The sequence below is a fragment of the Bos indicus x Bos taurus genome, chromosome 2 (assembly GCF_003369695.1).
Source record: "Bos indicus x Bos taurus breed Angus x Brahman F1 hybrid chromosome 2, Bos_hybrid_MaternalHap_v2.0, whole genome shotgun sequence".
In the NCBI taxonomy this organism is placed as follows: domain Eukaryota; kingdom Metazoa; phylum Chordata; class Mammalia; order Artiodactyla; family Bovidae; genus Bos; species Bos indicus x Bos taurus.
This window is the reverse complement of record NC_040077.1, coordinates 126,886,383-126,911,815: the sequence shown is the minus strand read 5'-3', so window position 1 is coordinate 126,911,815 and position 25,433 is coordinate 126,886,383. Positions and strand designations below refer to the sequence as shown.

Below are 25,433 nucleotides of genomic sequence, written 5' to 3'. Positions count from 1 at the left end.
CCTGGTTTCGTTCGGGGAGAGAAAAGAGAAGGAAGGAGACACCGCCGGACGGCAGGGAGGTGTGTGTGGAGCAGGGGCCCCGGCGCGCCTCCCTCCCTGCACTCGCGAGTCAGCAGCGCCGCCGTGCGCCGGACCGAGGGCCCCAGCCCGTCCCGCCCCGGCGCCCAGGCCCGGCCCCGGCCCCGGCCCCGCCCGCGCCCGCGCCGCCGCGGCTCCGCGTCCGCGGCCACCCCGCCCGGAGCCGCCGCCATGGGCCGGACCCGGCCGGGCGAGCGCGGGCCTCCGGGCTCCGGCCCCGCCGCGCCGCCCGCGCCCCCGCCGCGCCGCGCCCGCGCCCTGGCGCTGCTGGGGGCCCTGCTCGCCGCCGCCGCGGCCGCCGCCGCCGCCCGGGCCTTCGCCCGCTACAGCGAGGCCCAGGCGGCCGCGAGGCAGGTCCGAGTCGGCGGGGAGGGCGCGGCGGCCGGCCGGGGACACTCGAGTGGGCCCGGGCGGCGGGGCTCACCGACGGGCAGGGCTCCGAGGGGCCGGGGGCGGTGGGGGACGGGGCGGGGATGGGAGGGCAGCCTGACCGGAGGGGGACGGGGCCGGAGGGCCGGGAGGGCGGCCAGGAAGGAAAAGGGGGGCTCCAGAAAGCGGGCGGGCTATGAAGGACTGATGCGGGGGTGAGCAGACTGGCCCCGAGCGAGGCCGGGGCTGGGACGGCTCCTAAGGGAGCGGGCGGATGGGCGCTAGAACAGTTCACCGCAGACAAAGCACTGAGAGAGGCTGGGACCCGAGCATCCGGGCGGGCGGGGCCGGGGGCGCTGGGACAGCGGGGAGGGGAGTCCAGGGAGGACGATGGGTGGACCAAGAGGGTGACTCTAGATGGATCCGGATACGAATCGGGCACTCGGAGAGTGGACAGTGGACGAAGGCTGGGAGTGTAACAGGGACCCAGAGGGATGGGAACGCGGGGACCTGGGCTCTGGGGCGTGCAGAAGTGGCATTTGGACAGATGTTTGGGAGATGGATGGGCTGAAAGAACTCAGGAAGGTGGTGGCGAAAGCGGTTTGGGATACCAGTGGGTATCCGGTTGCTCAACCCAGCGCCTCCTCCCAAGCAGGATTCAGCACTGAAAACCCTGGGGACAGAAGGCCTCTTCCTCTTCTCCTCCCTGGACACTGACCGGGACATGTACATCAGCCCCGAGGAGTTCAAGCCCATCGCTGAGAAGCTGACAGGTACCAGGAGGGGCTGGGGACCCAGGAGGAGGGACCTGGGGCACCGCCCTCTGGTTCTTGCCCTGTGTCTGCTCTGAGCAGGAGGACTGCCTGGAGTAGGAGGAAGCTGCCCTGGGCTTCAGAGATACTTTCTAGTGGGTGGTTTGGGCAAGCTGCCTCACCATGAGTACATACAGACAAACACACACACACAGACACACACACAGATACAGATACATACACAGACACACACACAGAGACACACAGACACACACGCACACACACACATAGACACACACACACACGCCCAAGCCTGTTCTCCTCACAGGTGAATATTACAAGCTAACATTCTCGGACCGCTTTCCCAGGACCAGACTCACTTTAAGCACCTTCTGAGTTATCTCTTAGCAGTGCCTGTGAGATGGATGCTGACCTGATCCTAATGTGTATAGTTTGAGAGACTGGGGAGCAGGAAGCCTCTCCAGCCTGCCCAGGAGGGAAAGGAGGGTGCGAGGAGGGTGTAGGGCGAGGTTTAGGGAGCTTCTGTCTTCAGGTCCTGCACTAGCTGATTTGAGGATTAGAGAAAACGTCTGCAAAGTGCCCAGTATGCAGTGGATAGTCAATGGCATGGTATGTGTGCTCTGTCGTGTCTGACTCTTTGCGACCCTGTGGACTGTAGCCTGGGGAAGGCGATAGCACCCCACTCCAGTACTCTTGCCTGGAAAATCCCATGGATGGAGGAGCCCGGTAGGCTGCAGTCCATGGGGTCACGAAGAGTCAGACACGACTGAGCGACTTCACTTTCACTTTTCACTTTCATGCATTGGAGACGGAAATGGCAACCCACTCCAGTGTTCTTGCCTGGAGAATCCCAGGGATGGGGGAGCCTGGTGGGCTGCCGTCTATGGGGTCACACAGAGTCGGACACGACTGAAGTGACTTAGCAGCAGCAGCAGCAGACTGTAACCTGCCAGGTTCCTCTGTCCATGGAATTTTCCAGGCAAGCATACTAGAGTGGGTTGCCGTTTCCTACTCCAAGGGATCTTCCCAGCCTGGGGATTGAACTCGAGTCTCCTTCATCTCCTGCATTGGCAGGCAGATTCTTTACCACTGCACCACCCGGGAAGCCTGGATAATCAATAGACAGGAGCTATTGCTATTACTACTAAATATTAAACCTTCCTGGGGAACTGTCAGATTCCTATCCTACTTTGTCACCTGTTTTTGCCTGGATGTAATTTTATTTAGGTTGTAAAGATGAGCTAAAGCATTCTAATGAATTATAAAATGTCTCTCCCACCGCTCCATCACCACCCTAACCTCTGTGTCCATATCTTGTGACGTTTCTTGAACTTCTGATCTTGGGCATCTACTTGTTACCCAGATCGCCTGGTATAAGTAGGTCAATAGATGGAAAAGACAGAGACGCCAGCTGCTCTCAGGCAAGTAAGCGCCCGAGGTCTGAGATGGGCTTTCTGTGTCTCAGGATGGGGTTGGGTAGGTCAGCTTAGTCCCGGCCCGGTGGCCTGCAGTCCCTGTCAGAGGAGAAGAGTCAGATGAAAAATGCTAATTGGTGGAGCAGACATGTCAGTGCCTCCCGGGGCAGTCAGGTTCTGTCATGAAAGCAGATGGGCAAGTACACAGGTCAGTCCCGGGCGGGTTTGCTTTGACTTCGTATTTTGCACGCACTTCTCCAAGCAGCCACACAGCCACATCCTTGTCCTTTTCTGCACCTAGAGAGCCAGAGTTCCCTCATAATGACATGTTGGCCAAGCTTGCTGAGCTTGGGGATGCTTTAGTTTTTTTACACAAATCTTTTTCTCCATCGGGGAAAATAATCTCTCCCTCCGTTACCACCTGAGCCACTGCGAGTACAAAACTGGACCAAGTTGTCAGATGAACAAAAAATAAAACCAAAAAGAAACACCAAATCTAAGTAGGAAATAGAGGCAAACAGTCCTCTCTAGGTGGTACAGTCATGTATGCCGAATTTTCTGCTTCGTAGCTTAACATTTTTACAAGTTGTCTATAGTGAGCAAAGTTTACATATAAGTCAGGAAATACAATTTTTATTTAAAAACCAAAGAGCCACAAAATGCATGGCATTATTATTCAGAATTACCTGTGATGACAGTAATATGATTGGATAAGCAAGCTGACCAATAACCCTACATATTCCTGTTGCTCTGTTCCTCTGAGGTTTCCAGATTGCTGTTTGGAAATTTTGTTGCCTTGACTTAGAAATGCAGAAGTAACTGGGATGCTTTAGAACAGGGGTTTCCATCAGAAGCCACTGGGGGTAGGGGGTGGGGGGCTAATCAAAAGCACATTTTCTCCAGGTTCTAGCCCCTGAAGACTGACCCAGTAGGTCTGACTCAGGGGGTTCTGGGCATCTGTAGTTTAAAAAGGCATCCTGGTGATTCCAGTGATTCCTGGGTAAGCACTCCTTTGAATGTACCCATCCAGTCTGCCCGTCCATCAACAAATGCCAAGCAATGGTCTCTGCCCCCAAGAGAGCAGTCGTGGCGAGACCCACCCATGCTTCATTCCGTTATCTGCGTCATGGGGCCCCTCCCTGCTACTAGCCACCCCCCTAAGCCTTCATCCTGACTCCCTCCACCCTTGAAGGACTACAGACTTGGCAGGTCTCTGAGCAGGAAGAGATCCAATGAATCAAGTTCAGCTCCTGTCAGTCCAGCCCCTCCTTATACCCATGGGGAAACGGGCCACCCAGGAAATCAGGGAGAAGCGGGTCTCCTGACTTCAGGACCAGCGCTCTTTCTGTGACACCAAAGATTGCCTGATTCCACGTTGCCTGACCTCCCCGAGCAGCCCTTGCTTCTCCATGAGGCCCCCAAGACCGGACATGCATAGTAGCATGGGCTCCATCTCTCATGTAGGAAACCCAGAAGGGCTGAGGGATTTGCCCCAAATGGTCCAGGAAATAGAGCTGACCTCACCCCAGAGATGGGCTGAGGGAAGGGGACCAGCCAGCCTGGCCTGGCTGTGTGTCCTTGGGAAGTGACTTCAACCCTCTGAGCCTCCAGTTTCTCATTTGTAACATGGACTTAATAATATTGCTCACAGGACTACTGTGAAGCCAAAATGTGATATATACAGGAGAGATTGTATATGCGGGATATACTATGTTGTATACATTATACGTACACTTTGTATATCAGATTGCTGCTGCTGCTGCTGAGTCACTTCGGTCGTGTCCGACTCTGTGCGACCCCATAGATGGCAGCCCACCAGGCTCCCCCGTCCCTGGGATTCTCCAGGCAAGAACACTGGAGTGGGTTGCCACTTCCTTCTCCAATGCATGAAAGTGAAAAGTGAAAGTGAAGCCGCTCAGTCGTGTCCAACTCTTAGCGACCCCATGGACTGCAGCCCACCAGGCTCCTCCATCCATGGGATTTTCCAAGCAAGAGTACTGGAGTGGGGTGCCATTGCCTTCTCCGGTATATCATATTGGGTTGGCCCAAAAGTTCGTTCAAGTTTTCCTGTAAGATGTAATAAGTGTTAGTCGCTCAATGATGCCCGACTCTTTGCGACCCCATGGACTGCAGCTCTCCAGGCTCCTCTGTCCATGAGATGTTCCAGGCAAGGATACTGGAGTGGGTTGCCATTTCCTTCTCCAGGGGATCTTCCCAACCCAGGGATTGAACCCGGGTCTCCTGCACTGCAGGCAGATTCTTTACCAACTGAGCTAAAAGGGAAGCCTTGTAAGATGTTATGGGAGAATCAAATAACTTTTGGGCTAGCCCAATACATATACAATTTATTTGTATATGTTTGATAAACGATGTAATCTATATTGTTACTTTGGTGATTGTTACCTGTTACAACCTCCCACCCCATCCCTCCCAAGCATGGCTTCCTTAATCACTGGCCCATGCGGACATCCTAGGAAGTAAGGCCCTGCCGTCTAAGGGAGGACCCCTCTCTGGTGGCCTGTGTCTCATAGGGTCTACTCCTACGGCCAACTACGAGGAGGAGGAGCTGCCCCCTGACCCCAGCGAGGAGACTCTCACCATAGAAGCCCGATTCCAGCCTCTGCTCCCAGAGTCCATGACCAAGAGCAAAGATGGGTTCCTAGGGGTAAGTTGGGGCAGGAGGGGCAGGGGACCTCCCAGAGACAGGACCAGAGATGGGGGACCATCTGTGTGTACTCGCCTCCTGAGAGTGGTCTGTGCTCTGCTCGTCTTTCCTCCCTTCCTGCCTTCCTTTATCCAGTGCCCTCTGTGCACCCAGCATGCCAGGCCCTGTGCCCACCGTCCAGGCCCCCGGTCTGGTAGGGGAGCTAGGAGGGATGAGCATGAACCTGTGACCCAGATGGCTCCCTAGAGGGAATGACTTCTGACAGCAACTGCAGGGGAGGAGGGCTCAGGCCGGTGTCCACAGGGTAGGGAGGATCTGGCTGGAGGAAATAGCTGGTATACTAGAGACCATGCTGATGCAGCCACCTTGCTTATGATCATTACTTTCTACAGGTCAGTCTTCCACTCCAAGGCTGCGATTTCCTCAGGGCAAGGCCTGTGACACACATCTGTGCATCCCCAGGCCCCTAGCACAGTACTTGGCCCCTGACAGGTGCTCTCTTGAGCTCCGATGAACTGGATCTGAAGTTTAGGCCCTGGTAGGGGCTCTGGGGTGGGGAATGACCCTGACAAGTGCCATCCTAACCAGCCCCACCTGAACCCAAGGCCCTGTGGACAAGGTCTCAAGCCTTCCCAGGATCTGGCATCCCCAGGCCCTGCCGCCTTTCCTGCTCACGCCCCTGCCCTCTCCTCTCAGCTGTCCACGGCTCCAGGTGTCCAGCCTTCCCTCCACCTGTGAGCCAGCTCACATGCTGGTCCCTCGACCAAGAACACCTTTTCTCTTTGTCTGGCCCACACCTGCTCAGCCTTTGTGTCTCAGCTGAACCATCACTTCAGCACAGACAAAGGCCTGAAGGCAGGAGATGCCTGGCAGGACCCCAAGGGCAGAGAGAGGGGGTGACTGGACCCCAGGTAGGGGCATCCCCATCAGTGGGACTGGAAGAGAAGTTGCCTGATGGCCCAGGGCTCAGTTGCCTGACTTTGGCCTTCATTCTGCAGCAGCCAAATACCATAGTGTGTTTTGAAATAGGAGACATCCCTCATCAGATCTAGGCTTTCCAGGCTGGCAGCTGGGGAGAAATGGAAGAGAAGAAGACCAGTTCCCAGGAGGGACGGGAAGACAGGAAGGGGGAAGGGGAGGCCTTGGTGATGGAAAAGAAGGACCGCCCGAGGGATGCTGGGAGGACAGAAAGGCAGCGCAGGGCTCCTAAAGGAAGGGGGTGGGAGGGGTGGTTGGGGTATCTCAGGCTTCTGGCTGGTGGCCAGGTGCGTGGGAGACCCATCTCCTGATGGGGGCTGGAGGAGGGGCGCGGGTCTGGTAGGGAGGGTGTGGGGTCAGTCTGGACTGCTGGAGTTGAGGTCCTTGAGGACGTCCAGGGGAGAGTCCAGCACGGTCTGGGTGGAGAAGGTCCGCCATTGACGGGCTGGAGTGCTGTCTAAGCGGATGAGTCCCTCCCACCGAGTGGGGAGAATAGGTGCAGGGGCCCACCTGCACTGACAGGGGAGGTGGGGTCTGGAAGACCCCAGCCCTGCCTCCCTAGCTCAGGCCCCACCTTGCAGGCTGCTCCCCAAGAGCTCCGCAGCCTGTGAGCAGGACCAGCAGGCAGACAGGCTCCGCCTGGCCCCACTCAGCCAGCCCTGCTTTGAGAACCTGCCTGTGAGCTGCTTTGAGAACTCTCCTCCATCATCTCAGCTTGTGCCTAAGCCAGCAGACCATAAGCCCGGTGCCCCTGCCGCACCCTGGGCTTCCTTACCCTCTCTGCCTGCCCTGTTTTCTGCTCCCTAAGCCCCACCTCTCAAGTCTCCTTGAGCCCAGGGTCCCTCACCAGGGAGGTGGAGGAGGGGACTTGTTACTGTCAAAGGTGGGACAGCTCTCTGGCGGCTGGGATCCCTGAGCGGGGCCAGGCACTCACTGCCATGGCAGCTGCTTTTGGTGACCCATAAGGGCAGGGAAGAGCCACTGAAGGTGGGGCTCTGACCAGGGGACCTGCATGGTCCATGGCCGCCTCCTGTTCTAGGCCTGCGTAGTCTGACCTGCCTCCTCTCCTGCCCGTCACTTATCCGACAGCACTGGGGTGGATTACTGATGAGGAAACGGTTCAGGGAGGCCTTGTGCCCGGGGTGCCCAGCCAGCATGGCCCAGACTACACTTGAAGTAGCGGTGCCCTTCCTCCCCCTCCTCTGTGGTCTCATCCTGCCCCTGACCCTAGAGATTTCACCCAAAGGTGGCTGCTGCTCCCCCGACAGACTCCTGAATTCTTGTCACCCAGGACGTTAGCTGCAGGGAGGAGACTTGGAGAGGGAGCTTAGAGAGCAGAAAGCAGGGCAGGTGGAGGGGTGATGAAGCCCGGGGTGGGGTGGGGGCACCTGGGGTTGGTCTGCTGGCTTATGCACAAGGGAAGTGGGACCTGGGCTTGGAAGGCGGGAAGAGGCAGTCAGGGCCTACACACAGAGCCCCCCCAGAACCCCCCATTCCAGTCCTAGGTGACCCTGCTGCTGCCTCGACTCCCCTGTCCTCGCAAGAGGTGTCTGGCCTGGGCTGGACCCGAGGGGCCGCAGGGGCACCGCTTCCCAGGCTAGGGGCTGGGGGAGGCGAAGTGAGCCTCAGCTCTGGCAGGACGGTACCCGCCAGACTCACCCCGTCCTGACCAGAGCAGGAACCTCCCAGAGCCTCTGTTTCTGGGTTTGGGGGTTGGCTCAGGGCTCGAGGAGACCTCCAGGCGGCCTGGGAGGTTCTCAGTGCCCCAGCGCACTGACGGTCTCCCTGCCCCAGGTCTCCCGCCTGGCCCTGTCTGGCCTCCGCAACTGGACCACGGCAGCCTCGCCGAGTGCCGTGTTTGCCGCCCGCCACTTCCGGCCCTTCCTCCCGCCCCAGGGCCACGTGGAGCTAGGCGAGCCCTGGTGGATCATCCCCAGTGAGCTGAGTGTCTTCACTGGCTACCTGTCCAACAACCGCTTCTACCCACCGCCACCCAAGGGCAAGGAGGTGAGGGCAGCCCCATGGCCCCATGCCCCAGCCCCGCACCTGGACCCCAAGGCCGCCGGCCTGCCCCGCATCCTGCACTCCTGCCTCCGTCTGGCCCCACCCCTGGTCCAGGGCCGACACTCACCCAGGGGAGCCGGGTCCCCGCAAGCCAACCCCGGGACCCACTGCCTTCCCCGCAGGTCATCATCCACCGGCTCCTGAGCATGTTCCACCCACGGCCCTTCGTGAAGACCCGTTTTGCCCCTCAGGGGGCCGTGGCCTGCCTGACCGCCATCAGCGACTTCTATTACACCGTGATGTTCCGGTGAGGGGTCCTGGCAGCCCCATCCCTGTTTTCACCTGGGCCTGGGACTCCAGGGCAGCACGGAAGGGTACAGCCCCGGGAGCCAGGGCCAGACCCCGCCACCCCATCACCACCACTTACTGCCCTGCGGGCCTGGCCAAACAGCTTTGCTCTCTGAGCCTCACATTCCTCCTCATGCACCAGGGAAGGGGTGACTTCCTCCAGGAGGAAGGGAGAAGTGCTGAGTGTGCTTTAGCATGGGGCTGATGGCCGTCACTGTCATCCACATGGAAGGGGGTGCGTAAGAGCTGTGACACCAGGTCACACAGCCCCTGGAGAGGCTGTGAGAGCTCAGAGGAGGGTCAGCTAGGCTTCCAGGGAAGGCGCGGGGAAACTGGGCCCTGAAGGTAGGGCAGCGCCTTGAGGGCCTCCCCTCTCCCTGCCCCACACACTCCTCCGCCCCCTGCCCAGCCCTCTGCCCCACCCAGAGTCTGGCCATCCCTGCGTGGGTTCCAGGCTTTGGGGCAGAAGGGGGTGGGCAGGCAAGCTCTGCTCCGCCAGGGGACCCACTCCCAGCCAGGTCTTTTCCCTCCAGCATCCATGCCGAGTTCCAGCTCAGCGAGCCCCCCGACTTCCCCTTCTGGTTCTCCCCCGGCCAGTTCACCGGCCACGTCGTCCTCTCCAAAGATGCCACCCATGTCCGTGACTTCCGGCTCTTCGTGCCCAACCACAGGTGAGAGCCTCCATCCCACCCTAGCATCCTGCTCACGTGTGCCCCCGCCAGCTCCCAGAGTTCAGCCCCCCTCAGTCTCTCCCCAGAGCCCTTCCTCTTGGGAGGCACCTGGAGCTGACCTCGGAGGAGGCAGTATGAGGTGGTTGGGGGCAGGGAGGTGGTCATTCCATCATCCCAGGCAGCACCTGGGACATGCTTTTGGGATGATGGAGTGACCAGCCAGCTCTGTGCTGGAACCCAAGCCAGCAGCCCGCAGCCCCTCCCTGAAGCTGGAGCCCCCCACCCCTGCTCATTCTGCTGACAAACCCGTGACCACACCTTGCCCTGGCACCCTAGGGAAAGGCTGGCAGGTGGGCAGGGACCTGACTGGTGGGGGTGCAGGAAGCCTTCCCAAAGGAAGGGACATCTGTGCAGCGACCTGGGGGCTGAGGAGGGTTTAGCCAGGCAGAGGGAACAGCACACGCAGAGACCTAAGGGGCAGGCCCTCCTTGCCTGCAGTTGCTACCCTAGACCCTGGGTGGGGACTAGGGGTGGCTTCTGGAAGGGCTCAATGCCAGCCACCTGCCTGCCTGCCTGCTCCACCTGCCTGCCTGCCTGCTCCACCTGCTTCACCTGCTCAGGGTCAGCCTCTTGTTGGGGGGATGCAGAGAGCCTTTCCAGCTTTATCCCAGATGGCAAGCTCAGGGGGACCTGAGTGACTCTGTACCAGGACGGTACCCGGGCTGGGAGCCGAATGGCCCAGAGCTGTCTCAGCTGTAACACCAGTGGCTGTGGGCAAGACCCTGGGCCCCTCCAGGCCTCAGTTTCCTCATCTTTTAGATGGGCGGCTGGGTCCTAGACAGGAGTGCGAGGGTCGCCGGGACAGCCTGGGAAGAGAACTCAGGACCAGGAGCGACTTGCCATCCTCATTCAGGGTTACCGAGGGCAACGAGGGGCCCATGGGAAAATGATGAGGAAAGACCGGCCCTCCTCTCCCTTGCTCAGCAAGCAAGTCCCTGTGCTGCGGGGGCTCAGCCCAGGGCACGTCTGCCCCCAGCCCAGGGGTGGAGGTGGGGTCCTGGATTGGATGAAACAAGGAGCAGAAGGGGGCGGTGGAGTGCCTGCTTCACCGGCCCAAGGTGGTTGGTAGCCTGTCCTGGGGCGCCCTCATGTGGTGGATCTGCAGGTTGCACATGATCAGGCCAGACTTCCCACTGGAGACAGTGGAGGAGGCCTGCAGCGAGAGGACAGTACCCGTTTTTCACTCCTGCCCAACTTGAGGTGCTGGGGGAGGCACTGATGACCGCTGCCTCTAAGAGTCATGGGTTGGGGGCAGTGCCTGAGCCGTGGATGTAGAAGCCCTTTGTACACTACAGGCCTGGGTTGGTGGAGGGTGGTGTGGTCCTAGTGCCTTTAGAAGAGGCAGCCTGGAAAGAAAAGGTCCCAGGCTCTGCCGTCAGCATCCCAGTGGCTCTGAGACCTTGGGTTCACCCTGCTGAGTCTCAGCGTCCTCATCTATAAAATGGGGCCAGCGTCAGGCTTTCGGTGAGATCAAGTCTGACATCTGATGGGCTTTGATGATGGCGTTGTGCCCTGGGCGCCCTCTCCCGTCTCCAGGTCTCTGAACGTGGACATGGAGTGGCTGTACGGGGCCAGTGAGAGCAGCAACATGGAGGTGGACATCGGCTACATACCCCAGGTGAGCGCACAGGTGGTCCCTTCACGTGGTTAGTCGTAGTCGCGTCCGACTCTTTGCGACCCCATAGACTGTAGCCCGGTGGCTCCTCTGTCTATGGGATTTCCCAGGCAAGAATACTGGAGTGGGTTGCCATTCCTCTTCCAGGAGATCTTCCAGACCCAGGAATCGAACCTGGGTCTCCTGCATCTCCTGAGTTGGCAGGGGGGTTCTTTACCACTGAGCCACCCAGGAAGCCTCAGGTTGGAAGGTGGGGCTTGGAGGCAGAACCCTGCCACAGGGTCTCTCAGCCTGGCTGCACGGATACCCAGCTGGCTAGGAGCCTCAGGACAGGGAGTGACAGAGCTCCTGGCAGGCAAAGCAGGATCCTGAGAGGACACGTATTCCTGCACGCGGAGTCCAGCAGCTGCCTTGGGCCCCAGCCGGCTTCCCACGGTGGAGCCCTGGCTGGACAGTGGGCTCTGTACACAGCCTTGACTGGACTCTGCCCTTCCCTGGGCCTGTCTCCCCGCCTCTACAATGAATGGCATGTCTCTGAGGGTCTCTCGGGGCCCCTGGAGGACTCTTGCCCCTCACTGAGACATCCCTCACTGACCCCTGGCCCAGATGGAGCTGGAGGCGCTGGGCCCCTCGGTGCCCTCCGTGATCCTGGACGAGGATGGCAACCTGATCGACAGCCGCCTGCCCTCAGGGGAGCCCCTCCAGTTTGTATTTGAGGAGATCCAGTGGCAGCAGGAGCTGAGCTGGGAGGAGGCAGCCCGGCGCCTGGAGGTGGCCATGTACCCCTTCAAGAAGGTGAGGCGGGACAGTGGGCACAGGCAGGGGCGGGCTTCCTGGGGCTGGGAGGAGAGCTGAGGAGCGGCAGGTGGGCCCTGGGCACCGAGTGCCAGGCAGGGCTTGTGGCTCAGGCTGCCTCCCTGTGGGGCTCAGCCTGGGCCGGGGAGCCACCCCTTTGTCTTTCAGAACTTGGCGGAGCCATGCTCTGGCTCAGCATCTCACACACACAACAAACGTCCATGCATATGTACACATATCCATACATGTGCATACGTGCACATACACGTATATCCACTACAAACACACACACACCTACATGCACATCACACTCAGCCCCTGCAGTGGGGCCCTGCCGCACACAAGAGCTTCTCTCTGTCCCCACTTGGCCCCAGGTCACCTACCTGCCGTTCACCGAGGCCTTTGACCAAGCCAAGGCCAAGAACAAGCTGGTGCACTCAATCCTGCTGTGGGGGGCCCTGGACGACCAGTCCTGCTGAGGTGAGGAGACCCCGCCAGTCTGCGGGTAGAGGGGGCGGCGTCACTCCTTGTGGGCGCAGGGGGCTCTGAGACCACGGGACTCTGCTCTCAGAGCCCGAGGTTGCTTGAGGACCGCATGGGGCAGGGAGGTGCGTTGAGGGCTCTGGGGTGCTGTGCTGAGCTCCGAGGAAGCTGCTGGACTCTGGAGAAGGAGTCCAGCTCTGCCATCTTCAGCCAGGAGGCTTTGGCCAAGTGATTTTCCTTCCCAGACCTCAGTTTTCTCAGCAATAAGAGGACAACATACTTTACCTCCCACCGTTGTGAAAACAGATGTGAAAGTGTCCGTGCTCTGGAAAGTGTTGCACACAAGTCAGAGAAAAATAGTGCCAAAGCCTGGACACTTTTCACTTAATCAGAAAAATACTCCAAAGACCCCCTGGTGCAGAATTCTCTGAGTGCCTGACGGGGGTTACAAAGAGGAGCAAACAGTGCCCCAGCCCTTGTCCAGCCAATCGACAAACATCCCGGATACCTCCTGTGCCTAGCCCTAGGCTAGGTGCTGGGCATCCTGCATCGAGGAAGTCAGAAGCGGTCCCTGGGCTCAGGGAGCACGCAGTGTGTGCAGAAGGCAGACACCACAAGTGTGGCAAGTTTACACAAGGCAAGGTCCAGAGTGGCCCAAGAGTGTGTAACTGGGGGTCAGGGAAGGCTTACTTGAAAGAGTGACACAAGCTGAGACTCTGAAGGATGAGTAAGGGTTTGTCGAGTGACAGGAGGAAGTGTTTTAGATAAATAGAAGGATAGTCTGTGCAAAGGCCCTGGGGCAGTATTTAGTGGATTTAAGAAGCTGTCTGCAAGCCCCTGGGCCAGGTGGGGCCCAACACCAAGTCTCAGCCCAGGATTCCAGTATGTTACTGATGTTAATTACAGCTACCAGGAATTCAGTACCTCTTCTGTGGCGCTGTTTGAATCACTGTCATCTCACCTGGGTGCACAGAGTGTTCTGTAGTCCCTGAGGTTTCCTGCTGATTGAGATCCCAGTGAGACATGTGGGGTCCTGACCTGGCTTATACCTGAACAGGTTCGGGGCGGACTCTCCGGGAGACCGTCCTGGAAAGTTCGCCCATCCTCGCCCTCCTCAATGAGAGCTTCATCAGCACCTGGTCCCTGGTGAAGGAGCTGGAGGACCTGCAGGTGAGCAGCAGGTGGGTGGGAAGAGCCCCATGGGAGCCCCTGGGACAGTGGAGCCCAGGCAGCAGGAACATACCCAACTGTCCCTGCAGAACAACCAGGAGAACCCATCCCACCAGAAGCTGGCTGGCCTGCACCTGGAGAAGTACAGCTTCCCCGTGGAGATGATGATCTGCTTGCCCAATGGCACTGTGGTAGGTCCCCGCCACCCGGCCTCGGCCGCAGGCAGAAGCAGCAGCGAGCCAGGGCTGTGGCTTACAGACCTCATCATCCCGGTCTGGCTCTGCCACCTCCTGGCTGGTCTCTTAGCCAGTCCGAGCCTCAGTTATCCCCTGATGTCCCCTCGGCCTGCCTGCAGGTGTCGGACCTTCCCTCAGAATGGGGACCTCAGCAGCACTCTGGGGCACAGTGGGCAGCAGAGTAGACAGGAATGTGACCCAGAAGGGAAGTCTCACCTCAGACCATTGCAGCCAGCCCTGGCGTGGCAGGGATGAGGGGTGGCAGGTGGCAGGCCTGGTGGCAGCAGAAAGGATCTGACACCACCCAGGCAGAGGCAAGACCCCCGCTCTTCCTAAGGGCCCCTGACACAGCACTCACTCACGTCCTCAAGCAGGAGTCTCACAGAAGCTTTGCGAGACCGATGATCACAAATGGTGATTTTTACAAACTGAGGCTCAGAAAGGTTCAGAGACATGGCAAAAGCCGCACAAGAAAGAAGCATAGCTGGCTCTGAAAACAGGCGCCCACCTGTGAGCCTCAGCATCGCTTGCTCTTCTGAGCAAAGCGGCTCCTTCTCCTTTCAGTCCTGGGGGGTGGGCAGGGTGGGAGGTCAGCAGGTGGGGAGCAGCAGAGGAGCAGGAGCTGGGTTGGCCCTGAGCATCAGTCCCTCAGTCGTGACCGACTCTGTGACCCCACGGACCGTAGCCCACCAGTCTCCTCTGTCCATGGGATCCTCCAGGCAAGGAGTGGGTTTCCACTCCATTCTCCAGGGGATCTTCCTGACCCAGGGATCAGACCAGGATCTTCTGCATTGTAGGCAGATTCTTTACCAGCTGAGCCACCAGGGAAGCTTCTGTCTCAGGCTCAGGGAAGGGAAGGCCTCGGGGAATCAGCCAGCTCACACCGGTCCATGGACGACCCCCTCAGTGGACCCAGCCTAGCAGAGCCCCGGGTGGTGGAGCTGGGCAGACAGGACTTCGCCTGGGTGGTGGGTCGCCTGCACTCTCCCGTTCGTTTACTGGGTACCTGCCCTTAAGGCGCTCACTAGCTGGAGTGGGAAGCTGATGGGGACACAGGCCTGGGCATGCAAGTATTTTGACAGAAGTGAATGTGGATTTCAGGGGTTGTAGGATCAGAGACGAGAGGGTCAAAGGGCACAGAGGCGGGGTTGGGGGGCGGGGTGATATTGAAAGGCCTTAGGTTTTGCCTGGTGGGCGAGGTGCGGAGCCCTGGAGGCTGAGAGCCCTGTGAGCGGAGGAGGAGGGGAACGGTTGCAGCAGTGCTCACGGCTGCCCAGCCTGCCCGTCATCAGCCCAGACGAGGAAAGTCGAGGCTGCAGGGGGCACTGGGCCCCCCACCCCGCTCTCCTCACCCAGCTCTTCCCCCAGGTCCACCACATCAACGCCAACTACTTCTTGGACATCACGTCCATGAAGCCCGAGGACATTGAGAACCACGTCTTCAGCTTCTCGTCCACCTTTGAAGACCCGTCCACAGCCACCTACATGCAGTTCCTGAAGGAGGGCCTCCGGCGCGGCCTGCCCCTCCTCCAGCCCTAGTGAGCCTGCCGGCCGGTGAGACCCCAACTGGACAGGGAGCTGGATTGGCCTCTCCTCCCGGGAGCTCCAGAGCAGCCTTCCCATGTGTCACACACCAAGCCTTTCGCTCCACCTCTCAGGCTGCCCGTGGGGACCGGGGTCAGCTAATGGCGGCCATCCAAGGTTTGCCTCGGAGGTGGGTGGACAGGGCGTCCTTGGCTGACCTTGAGCGCTGGCTGCCACCACAGTCTTTAACTATATTCCTGGCTCTGGTAGCTGCTTGAGACCCCAAAAGAGATGGCCTGGGGTCATCTCCTTGGACCTACCCCACTCAGGCAAATAGTCCCGGCCCTTGCAGGGCAAACAATAGGGAAGAATGGGTGCTAAAAAGACAGGCTCCCCCCCTCCTTACCTTCACCCCTTCCAAAAGAGACATCCAGAAGCCTTGGCCTGCGGTGGGGGGTGCCAAGGAAGCACTCCTGTTTGTCTGGAGTCTTCTTCCAGGCCAGAGGCCTGCCTGGCTGCCCTCCTGTGCCTGGGGTCCCCTGCCCAGGTGACGTCAGCCTTCCGGAAGCTCTGGGCAGAACCCTCCTTCAGAAGGGGAAGTCATACTGTACCCTGCTGCTCTCCAGACCACTCAATCCAATCTTACGACAGGACCCCAGAACCTGTTTCAGGACTTCCTGGAGGCCTGCTCTCTGGGAGGTTTACTGTGAAGGAAGCTTCTGCCCTTGACAAGGAGTCCACTGAGGCCAAGGGCCTCAGCTTCCCCTACGGCCTACCCCAGCACAGGTCACAGCGAGACTCATGGAGCCACTGTCTCCGTAACAGCCCCCACCCGCCTCCCACCCCAGACCTCAGCTCCACAGAAACGTCTTCCAGAGAACGCAGCCTCCCCCAGAGCAGGCGCTGTCCCAGCTGTCAGGCCACCCAGACCAGGTTATCTACCGCTGGGCGGCCACCAGCTCTCCTTGGCCGCTGAGTCCATATCCCAAGCCACTGACCATGGCCAGTCTTTTTTTTTATACATGCAGAAAGCATTTTTATGTGAACTTTCTCACAGTTTATATGTATTTTTGATAGCTCCGGCACTGAGGAGAAAGAAGGGGACGATGGTGTCCCCCTAGCAGCCGCCCCATGATGGCTGGATCTGAAAGCTTAGGTGGATCCAGCTTGATGTCTTTGCAGTTGCTCCTGTGGGAAGAAACATCCCCCTTCTCTTCCTTCTTCTTGACCAACTTTTTAAAAATAGTCCCCAGAGGATCCGTATACCCCCAACTGTATCCTTATCTTCCACTTGGGCCCATGAGGAGCCCTGGGGCTTTCACGAAGACCCCTCCCCACCCCTACGTATGCCCCTCCCCAGCCCCACTGGGGTTGGGGTGGGGGGGCTCCCTCTTCAGCCTGAAAGGGGAAGGAAGGCAAACATCTCCTCAGATGCACTCCCCGGCCTCCCACCTGAGTCCCCCTGCCCGCCACTAGAGTTTCCACACTGAGCCTTCTTCACAGTCTTGTTCTCAATGTTGCATTGCGTATCACGATAATAGCTAGTTACTGAGTCTTCACAGTCTTGTTCTCAATGTTGCATTGCGTATCACGATAATAGCTAGTTACTGAGCGCTTTCTCCGTCTAAGGCACTGTGTCAAGATGACATGTGTTTTCTCATTTATTCCTCACAACAAAGGACGCAAGGCGGATAGCCGTCATTCTCGTCTTGTAGATGAAGGAACTGAGTCTCAGGAAAGCGAAGTGACTTGCGCAAGGTGACTCAGTGGTGGGCTTGACATTCAGCCTGTGTCTTGATGTTGGCAGTGTTTTGTCTCGTCCCTCCCACCTCTCTCCCCTGCCTGTTTTCACCAAGGCGAAAAAGAAAGCCTTTCAAACCAATATGTCAGGTTCCCCTGTCTTCTCTAGAGCAAATGAGGTGCGAGCCAGCAAGCTCGGCCAGGTTCTTTGTGTCCCTCCTGGGAGGCAGCGCTTTCATGCCGCTTACAGGGAGGGGGCGGCGCTAAGCCTGTCTCAGTGCTTCCAGGCATGGGTGGCAGTAACCAGTCCCACTAGCCACCTGGTGTCTGCAGACATTCAGCCCTCCCACCCAGCAGGCTCCTCCCCTCATGCTGGGCTAAGAAGGCCAACGCCATGATGAGGGATCCTTGTCCCATGGAAGGTGATGCTTGCACTTCCTGCATCCTCCCCTGCTGCCTCTGCCTGATCCCCTACTAGGTTCAAAGGCTCGTGGTGGGGGAGGCCCCCAGCTACCCTCTTGTCATCGCTCCTCCACTTCCCTCCTCTGTCCCCAGTGTGTCCTACAATAAAATTAAAGAGATTAGGGTGGTTCTAAGTGCCTTTCCTTTGACCCGATGTTGTTCTCTTCTGTTCTCCATCTCACTCCTCTGCTGGAGAATTGATAACTTTTGAATTGAGAGGCCCTTGGACCACAAGGAGATCAAACCATTCAATCCTAAAGGAAACCAACCCTGAATATACATTGGAAGGACTGATACTGAAGGTGAAGCTTCAATACTTTGGCCACCTGATGCAAAGAATGGACTCATGGGACGAGACCCTGATGCTGGGAAAGATTGAAGGCAAAAAGAGAAGGGGGCAGCAGAGGGTGAGATAGCATCACTGACTCAATGGACATGAATCACTAGAAAGACAGAGGAGGCTGGTGTGCTATAGTCTGTGGGGTTTCGAGGAGCCAAATTAGTGACTGAACCACCTGTGCGGGAGCTGGCAGATGGACGAGGGAGCGTGGCTGGGATCCCTTTGGGGACTAGTTTATTTGTCACCAGAAGGCTTGAGTAACTTGCTTAAAATAAATTTGTGATAGACCTAGAGAACTTACTATTTTTAGAATCTGGTGTTCTGTGTTGAGAAAGATTCTGAAGTTAAATCCGTCATCTTAGAACCTGAGATAAACATTAGGTAATTTTTTTTTTTTTTTTGAGGGTGTGAACTTAAGGAAAAACCTGTAAAAGAAGGATTGAACAAGTTAGTTCAGCCGCTCAGTCGTGTCCGTCTCTTTGAGACCCCATGAACTACAGCACCCCAGGCCTCCCTGTCCATCACAAACTCCTGGGGTCCACCCAAACCCATGTCCATTGAGTCGGTGATGCCATCCAACCATCTCATCCTCTGCTGTCCCCTTCTCCTCCTGCCCTCAATCTTTCCCAGCATCAGGGTCTTTTCAAATGAGTCAGCCCTTCACATCAGGTGGCCAAAGTATTGGAGTTTCAGCTTCAGCATCAGTCCTACCAAAGAACACCCAGGACTGATCTCCTTTAGGATGAATTGGTTGGATCTCCTTGCAGTCCAAGGGACTCTCAAGAGTCTTCTCCAACACCATGGTTCAAAAGCATCAATTCTTCGGCGCTCAGCATTCTTCACAGTCCAACTCTCACATCCATACATGACTACTGGAAAAACCATAGCCTTGACTAGACAGACCTTTGTTGACAAAGTAATGTCTCTCCTTTTTAATATGCTGTTTAGGTTGGTTATAACTTTCCTTCCAAGGAGTAAGCATCTTTTAATTTCATGGCTATTGAAGAAGAAAGGGGGAAAGAAAGAACCTTGAGCAGGAATAGAATCTGAAAGCCAAACCTTGGCCAGATCACAGGAGAAAGGCTCTAGAGCCTAAACCATACCACCAAATTGAACTGGCCTCTCGTACCTTGTATCAGTCGCTCCTAGGCTTAGAGGTAGAGTAACTTATTAGGTTAGGGCTTCCATTCTGAGAATGGGGCAGCTGTGAGCAGCCAGCACAGCTGCTGGGGGATAGAGTCATGTGCTGGGTAAAAGTGATCTTCAGGAAAAAGAGAGACTGCACTACCACATCCAAAGAAAGGCAGCTAGAATGGATTGGCAAGATCTGCCATTGCCCAGGATGGGAACGTGATGATTAAAGCAACAATTTCTCATCCTGGAAAGAGGGCTGGACCTGGAAGTCAAATTTCATCATTTGCAGTATGGTGGGAATCAGGGTGGACACCGTCTCTGACTAGGACCAGCTACATAGTTTGCAGGGTCCAGTGCAAAATGAAAATGCAGGGCCTTTGTTGAAAAAAAATTTTAATTTCAAGAGAGCAACAATAGGGCATTAAAGTAAGGAGTTTGTTTGACCAGAAGGCCTGTATGACAGCACAGATTCTCCCCACCATGAAGCCCATCTGTCCCTGGCAGCTAGGACTTTCAAGCTTTGAGACCAAAGAACAGCAGCCTGGGAGCCAGGCACAGTCACCCTGAAGTCAGAGGAGGGCATGTGACCCAGGCCTGGATGCCATGGTGACCAAGTCATGTAACCAAGACTGGGGCGGGGGGCGTTGAGCACAATAAGGGAGTGGGTGAGTGAGCCTGGAAGGAATGTGGGTCTCTCTTGCAATGCCTCTGGTGTCTTGCTTCTCAGTCTACCCATCTGATCAACCAACTCACAATATACGGTGGTGGGTATGAGTGTGTGATACACAACAGCTAAAATAGAAGAAAGCTACAAAGCACTGGAGGGCAAGAGTCAAGAGGAGAAAGAGGCTCATTTCTTGGTGCAGAGAAGACTGTAGAGGGTCTTGGCTGGGAAGCATAAACTGAAGGAACCAGAGGGAGGTGGGAGAGGGGTTCACGATGGGGGACACATGTACACCCATGGCTGATTCATGTGAATGTATGGCAAAAACCAATACAATATTGTAACTAGCCTCCAATTAAATAAATTAATTTGCAAAAAATAAACTGAAGGAACCAGAGTGAGATGAGGTGGGGCAAGCACTAAGCCTGGAGCCTCGAACGCCGGCGCGAAGCTTCGGAAGTTTATAGTCGAGGTGGGGACAGCAGACACCGATCAATTTGGAGGCCGAATAGCAACACAGATCCCTTCCAAAGGTTGGATAGGGACTAAGCGTGGAGAGCAGGAAAGGGCCGACTGACCTCAGGGGTTTCCGGGTGCCACCAACTTTTCCCCCAGGGGGGCGTGGCCTATGGCAGGCGTTTACCCTCTACCGCCCCGCCTCGGCCGCAGGATCCTCTCTCGCCCCACCCCCAGCAGAGCCCGCTTCCGGAAGACGCGCGCGGCCGCGGCTCGGCGCGCAGCTGCAAGGGATCGCTTCCGGGGGGTGGGTCAGCGGAAGTGAGGGCGAGTGAGGCTGGGCGGCCCGCTGTGGTAGGAGGGGCCGTGAGGTGAGTGAATCCGGAGCTGCAGTCTGAGGTGAGACTAGGTCCGAGTGCCGCCCCGGAGCGGGAATGCGAGCGGGAGCGCGGCCCTCCGGCCCGGCGTGTCGCGCGGCCGAGTGCCGGGCGCCGTGCGCTGCCCGCGGCTGCTGGGCCCGCGCCGGTTCTCGCGGGAACTCGTGTTGTCCGCCACACTCGGCTGAGGGGAAACTGAGTCCCCGGGGGGCAGTTGCGCGCCCGAGTCACCCAGCCGCACCAGAGGTTTCTCGTTTCTGCCGCCTCCTCGCTTCTTCCGGGACCCGGCGCCGGGCCTTTGAGTTCATGGGTGCTCCACCACCCCCGAGCCGAGGCGAGAACTTGGCCGACCTTGACCCCGTCGGGTCGGGCTGTTGAGGGGGGAAGGGAGGCGTGTCCTGGACGAAGCTCCCCGCGGCTGCTCCCCCTCCCCCGGCACAGAACGGCGCTGAGCGCGGCGGCCTCGGCGGGGACCGGGATGATGCGGCCAGGCCCCGCTCGGGAGGCGCTGGGGGACCGTGTGTAAAAACACCAGGACAGCAGACCCGGAAAGGGCAGTGCGGGCTCGGAGGCGGTGGGAACCAGGCGCGCGGCCAGCGAGCCGTGGGGAGTCTTCTAGGCAGACACTTGTTCAGGGTTCAAGGCTAAGTCGGCGTTCTTGTTGGTTCGTTTCTTGACAAATGCTCGAGTGCCTGCCGGGTACGGAGCGGGCTTAGGGCTGTACCTGGAAGTCCCGCCCTTCGGACAAACTGCACAACCTACACCGTTATCTAGTTACTGCTGCTCCGGAGGAAACGCGGGACGCCCGTCCGGGAAGGGCAGGCAATGCTTCAGCTGAGCTCCAGGAGTAATTGAGGATGAGCTTGGGGAAGAGGCTGGTAGGCTGGTAGGGTTTCAAGCAGAGGGAATAGAGTAAACAAGGCCATTGAGGGGCTGCAAGGCCAGTGTGGGTGGAGGGCAGGGGAAGGCGGGTGTGGCGGTGAAGCGTGCAGGGACCAGAGTGGAGAGGCCTTGTCGGCTGGGAGAGAAAGACAGGAGGGCCTGCTGGCCATGCTGAAGAGTCTTGGTGTTATCTTCTTGGCTCTAGCAAGCATGAGGGGTTGAAGCTTGGCAGAGATCTATTCCCAATGTGTTCTAAAAAGAGGCCTCTGGCTGCCACGTGAGGATTAGGCCCAGCCGAGTTTGGAGATAAGTTTGGAGAGGTAGTGGCTGCAGTGACTAAAGTGAGAAACACAGGGAAGCACTGTTGTGTGGAGCTTGTGGCAGGCACTGACAGCACAGAGCCTGGCACACCGAAGGACTTTTATAAAAAGTCTTGAACTTTGCTGAGAAGATGGAACCCAGGTTGGAGGCAGGAGGATCTGGACCAGACTCCGGTGCTTTCTACTGCCGTGGCCACTAAGTGACCTTAAAGCCGTCCCTTCCTCTTTTCTAGCTTCCTTTCCTCATGTGTCGCGGAGTAATACCTCCTCTCCTAGAGGTGAAGAGAGACCGTCCAAGGGAGGTTTCTGGAAAGAGCTGGTTAGTCCAGCCCACCCCTCTTCAGAGGCTGCCCTTGGCTCTGCACTGACTCCTTACCTAGAACATTCCCAGCCCTCGAGACCTGACCATTACCTGACATGCACCCCACCTCCCCTACCTTTATGGCCTTACCATACTCTGCTCTTTATACATCTCTTCACCTTTTCCTGCTGCTGCTGCTGCTAAGTCACTTCAGTCGTGTCCAACTCTGTGCGACCCCATAGACGGCAGCTCACCAGGCTCCCCCATCCCTGGGATTCTCCAGGCAAGAACACTGGAGTGGGTTGCCATTTCCTTCTCCAGTGCATGAAAGTGAAAAGTGAAAGTGAAGTCGCTCAGTCGTGTCCGACCCTCAGCGACCCCATGGACTCCAGCCTACCAGGCTCCTCCGTCCATGGGATTGTCCAGGCAAGAGTACTGGAGTGGGGTGCCATTGCCTTCTCTGCTTCTTTTCCTAAACCTGTGTTATTGTTGCTGTTTTCTTTCCCTTCTTAGCCCCTCTGAACTCACTATGGGGCCTTGGGGCCAGGGAGCTGAACTCACCTGGCCAGCTGTATGATGTGCCTTTCTTAGACAGTGATATTCAGCCTCTGGTAGAATTAGGTATTCGAGTCCTGTCTCTCTTCTAGATGATGAGTTCCTTGAGAGCATGGCTGTGTCTTACTCTTTCCATAGCCCCTACAGTGCCCAGCATAGGTCCTGGCACAGAGCGAGTATTAAGTGTTTGATGAACAAGGGACTGAATGAGTTCATTGACTGCAGCTGCTCACCATGCAAGGGCAGCTATGAGGAATCCGCCCATCTGTGTCTTGTTTCAACAGTTCATTAAGTACTTTAAAATCTTATTTCACTGATTGACCCTCTCGATATCCCTGAGTGGCAGCTCTTACAGCTCTTACAGGTCTTCTTACAGACAGAGAAACTGCATTCTGAAAGATTAAGTAACTTGCCTAAGGCTATTAAGCCAGTTGAAGGCTGAGCCAGGATAAAAAGTTTTGGCTCTTCCCCAGTAGCCCGGTAGAGTGACTTTGGCCAAACTGGCTTCTTTCTCCTGTTGTCTGTTTTACATCTGCCCGGTGTAGTGGTCCAGCAGTGCTAGGCTGGGTGGCACATGCTGGACTTTTTTTTTATATCTTATCCTCAGGAATGAATGTTGGACTTGGATGGCACCTACACTCTACTTTTCCCATGAGCTTTTTTATCTACCAAAGGATTCTATTTACATTGAAGTTTGTTTTTAGTCTTACCGACTTAAAAAATTTTTTTAATTGAAGTATAGTTCATTTATAACATCATGTTTATTTTGGGTATACAGCACAGTGATTCAATTATACATATATATTCTTTAGAAGTTTTGCCTCAGGAAACCTAAGGACTCAGGAAGGCTCCCAGCATGGTGCATCTGAAATAGAACCTCTAAGGGTCTGGATTTGTAGAAGCCATGGTTGGGTGAGCACAGCCTCTTTGGCTGGTTTTCTTCCCCTGTGAAACGTCAGAGAAGCCTCATTGTTAGTCATGGGCTTCTCTGGTGGCTCAGATGGTAAAGAATCTGCTTGCAATGTGGGAGACCTAGGTTTGAACCCTGGATTGGGAAGATCCTTGGAGAAGGGAATGGCTACCCACTCCGGTATTCTTGCCTGGAGAATCCCATGGACAGAGGAGCCTGGTGGGCTACAGTCCATGGAGTCGAAAAGAGTTGAACACGACTGAGCGATTAACACTGTAGGGCCTGGTTTTGTGGGGCTTGTGTGGTAGCCACTGAGTCTCCTGTGGGGATTGTTTCACAGGAAGAGAAGTCTGGTGTTCCTTAAGATGGCCTGATATGAAGGCATCACACTCCCTGCCTCCTCAAGCCTCTAGCGCTGCCCGGTGGCTGCCTTGTCCTTCAAGTGCAGGAGCCAGTTGAAACGTCAGGAATGGAAGCCAATGTGGTAAGGGGCATTCCCAAGGCAAGGGTGTAATGGGGAAGATTAAGCACTAGACCTGCTAAAAGTTCTATAGGAAGTTCTGAGATCCTCAAGTTAACTCTTCCCCCACCCAGGCTTGGAATTGAAGGGTCCTGCCTTCCATCCCCTCCTTCCAGGCAGAACCAACTGATACTGGGGCAGTTAGGGGGTCAGTGTGTCTCTGTCACTCTGTGTAGTGGGAAGGGAGGGCCGCTAATTCCTCACCCTTTTCTCTGGATCCTCCCAGCATTTACTGTGCCTCAGCAACAGCAGGTGTCCTCTTATGTATCTGGCCAAGGTGAAGGTTGCTGCTAAAGGGAAGGTAGGGGAGAGGATGGGGACAGCAGTTGGATTTTTTTCTGAGGTTGTGGCTGTCTCTCTGTGCTTTAGACCATCCCAATCTGGCAAAATAAGCCGCATGGCGCTGCTCGAAGTGTAGTGAGACGAATTGGGACCAACTTGCCCCTGAAGCCATGTCCCCGGGCATCCTTTGAGGTAAGTGAGCTGGAAAATAGTGGCCCAGAGCGTATGGGAGAGTGGTGCTGCTTCTGTGGCCCAGACTCGGCGTTGCAAGACAGGTTGCTTTCCTGATCGTCTTCATTTTTCAAAAAATATTTAACTGCTTTTAATGTGTGCTGGTCACTGTGGCTTCCTGATTGCACACAAACCTGTGACCACAAGTCAAGCTCCCAATCTGCTCATAAATTAATCATATTGCATCCTTGATGCCTCTGCTAAGCAACTCAAATTTCATCAGGCTCCAGCAATCCAGTGTATCAGAGTAGGCCAAAGGCCCCTGCTGAACTGGATCTCTAGACTAGCCATGTCTGTGCTCTAAGGTGTGTGCCTGCAACCCTGGCAGGTCCCCTCACAGAACACTGAGTGCTGTGTGTGATTTTGAGATGAACTCTGCTTTTCTTTTAATATGGTGTTGTCACTCAGGGCTTCCCTGGTGGCTCAGACAGTAAAGAATCTAATCTACCTGCACCGTGAGGGACCCAAGTTTGATCCCTGGGTCAGGAAGATCCCTGGAGAAGGAAATGGCACCCAGTATTCTTGCATGGGAAATCCCATGGACAGAGGAGCCTGGTGGGCTACAGTCCATGGGGTCGCAAAAAGTCGGACACAGCTGAGCGACTAACAATTAAATTGCTTTTCTTCACTAGCCTAAGGCTTGCCCTGCTTAGCTACCTATTTACAGTATTTCCCTTATGTCTTTATTCCTCATCCTCTCTTTTCTAGCCAAGTTTAGCCATTCCTTTACTGGGCTATTTCAGTCTCACCTCTGTGCCCAAAGGGCCTTTAGCATTCAGTATAGCACAGACTTGTCTGACCCAGGTGAGTAAGACTCCCTTGTGCAGTGGAAAGCTAAGTAGCATTTGTTAGTCCTAGTTGCCTCCCTGTAAGAACTAATGATTAAGCATCAGCTCCAAGTTAGATGCTTAAGGTCTGTGCCTTTGGGGAGCTGGAACACAAAAGAACTACTTCAGCTTTCTGCCTACACAAAGGAGACAGAAATATGTGCCTGAAAATGAAGGAGCTGAGTTTGTATATCAGATGCTGAGCTGCAAACTGTGTAGGAGCTTATCTGGAGTCTGAATTGGAATGG

General features: G+C 56.5%; 2 protein-coding genes across 6 annotated transcripts in view; both read left to right on the top strand.

Moving 5' to 3' along the window:
• The first annotated feature begins 249 nt into the window (after positions 1–249).
• On the top strand, positions 250–17,520 carry SELENON (selenoprotein N). Its single transcript, XM_027519981.1, has 12 exons — positions 250–432; positions 1,103–1,220; positions 5,167–5,300; positions 8,073–8,285; positions 8,465–8,589; positions 9,164–9,301; positions 10,898–10,979; positions 11,583–11,771; positions 12,146–12,251; positions 13,312–13,424; positions 13,514–13,615; positions 15,029–17,520. The coding sequence occupies exons 1-12, from the start codon at positions 250–252 to the stop codon at positions 15,197–15,199; spliced, it is 1,674 nt and encodes a 557-aa protein (XP_027375782.1). The 3' UTR covers positions 15,200–17,520.
• Positions 17,521–20,252: 2,732 nt separating this feature from the next.
• Positions 20,253–25,433, top strand: part of MTFR1L (mitochondrial fission regulator 1 like) — a 15,592-nt gene continuing 10,411 nt past the window's right edge. The window contains exons 1-4 of one of the 5 annotated variants that reach the window (XM_027519947.1): positions 20,388–21,235; positions 21,793–21,878; positions 23,666–23,809; positions 24,215–24,319. In XM_027519947.1, the coding sequence (XP_027375748.1) occupies positions 23,795–23,809; positions 24,215–24,319 (120 nt within the window). In that variant the 5' untranslated portion in view covers positions 20,388–21,235; positions 21,793–21,878; positions 23,666–23,794. The other 4 variants (XM_027519942.1, XM_027519938.1, XM_027519952.1 and 1 more) reach the window with 4 other exon arrangements.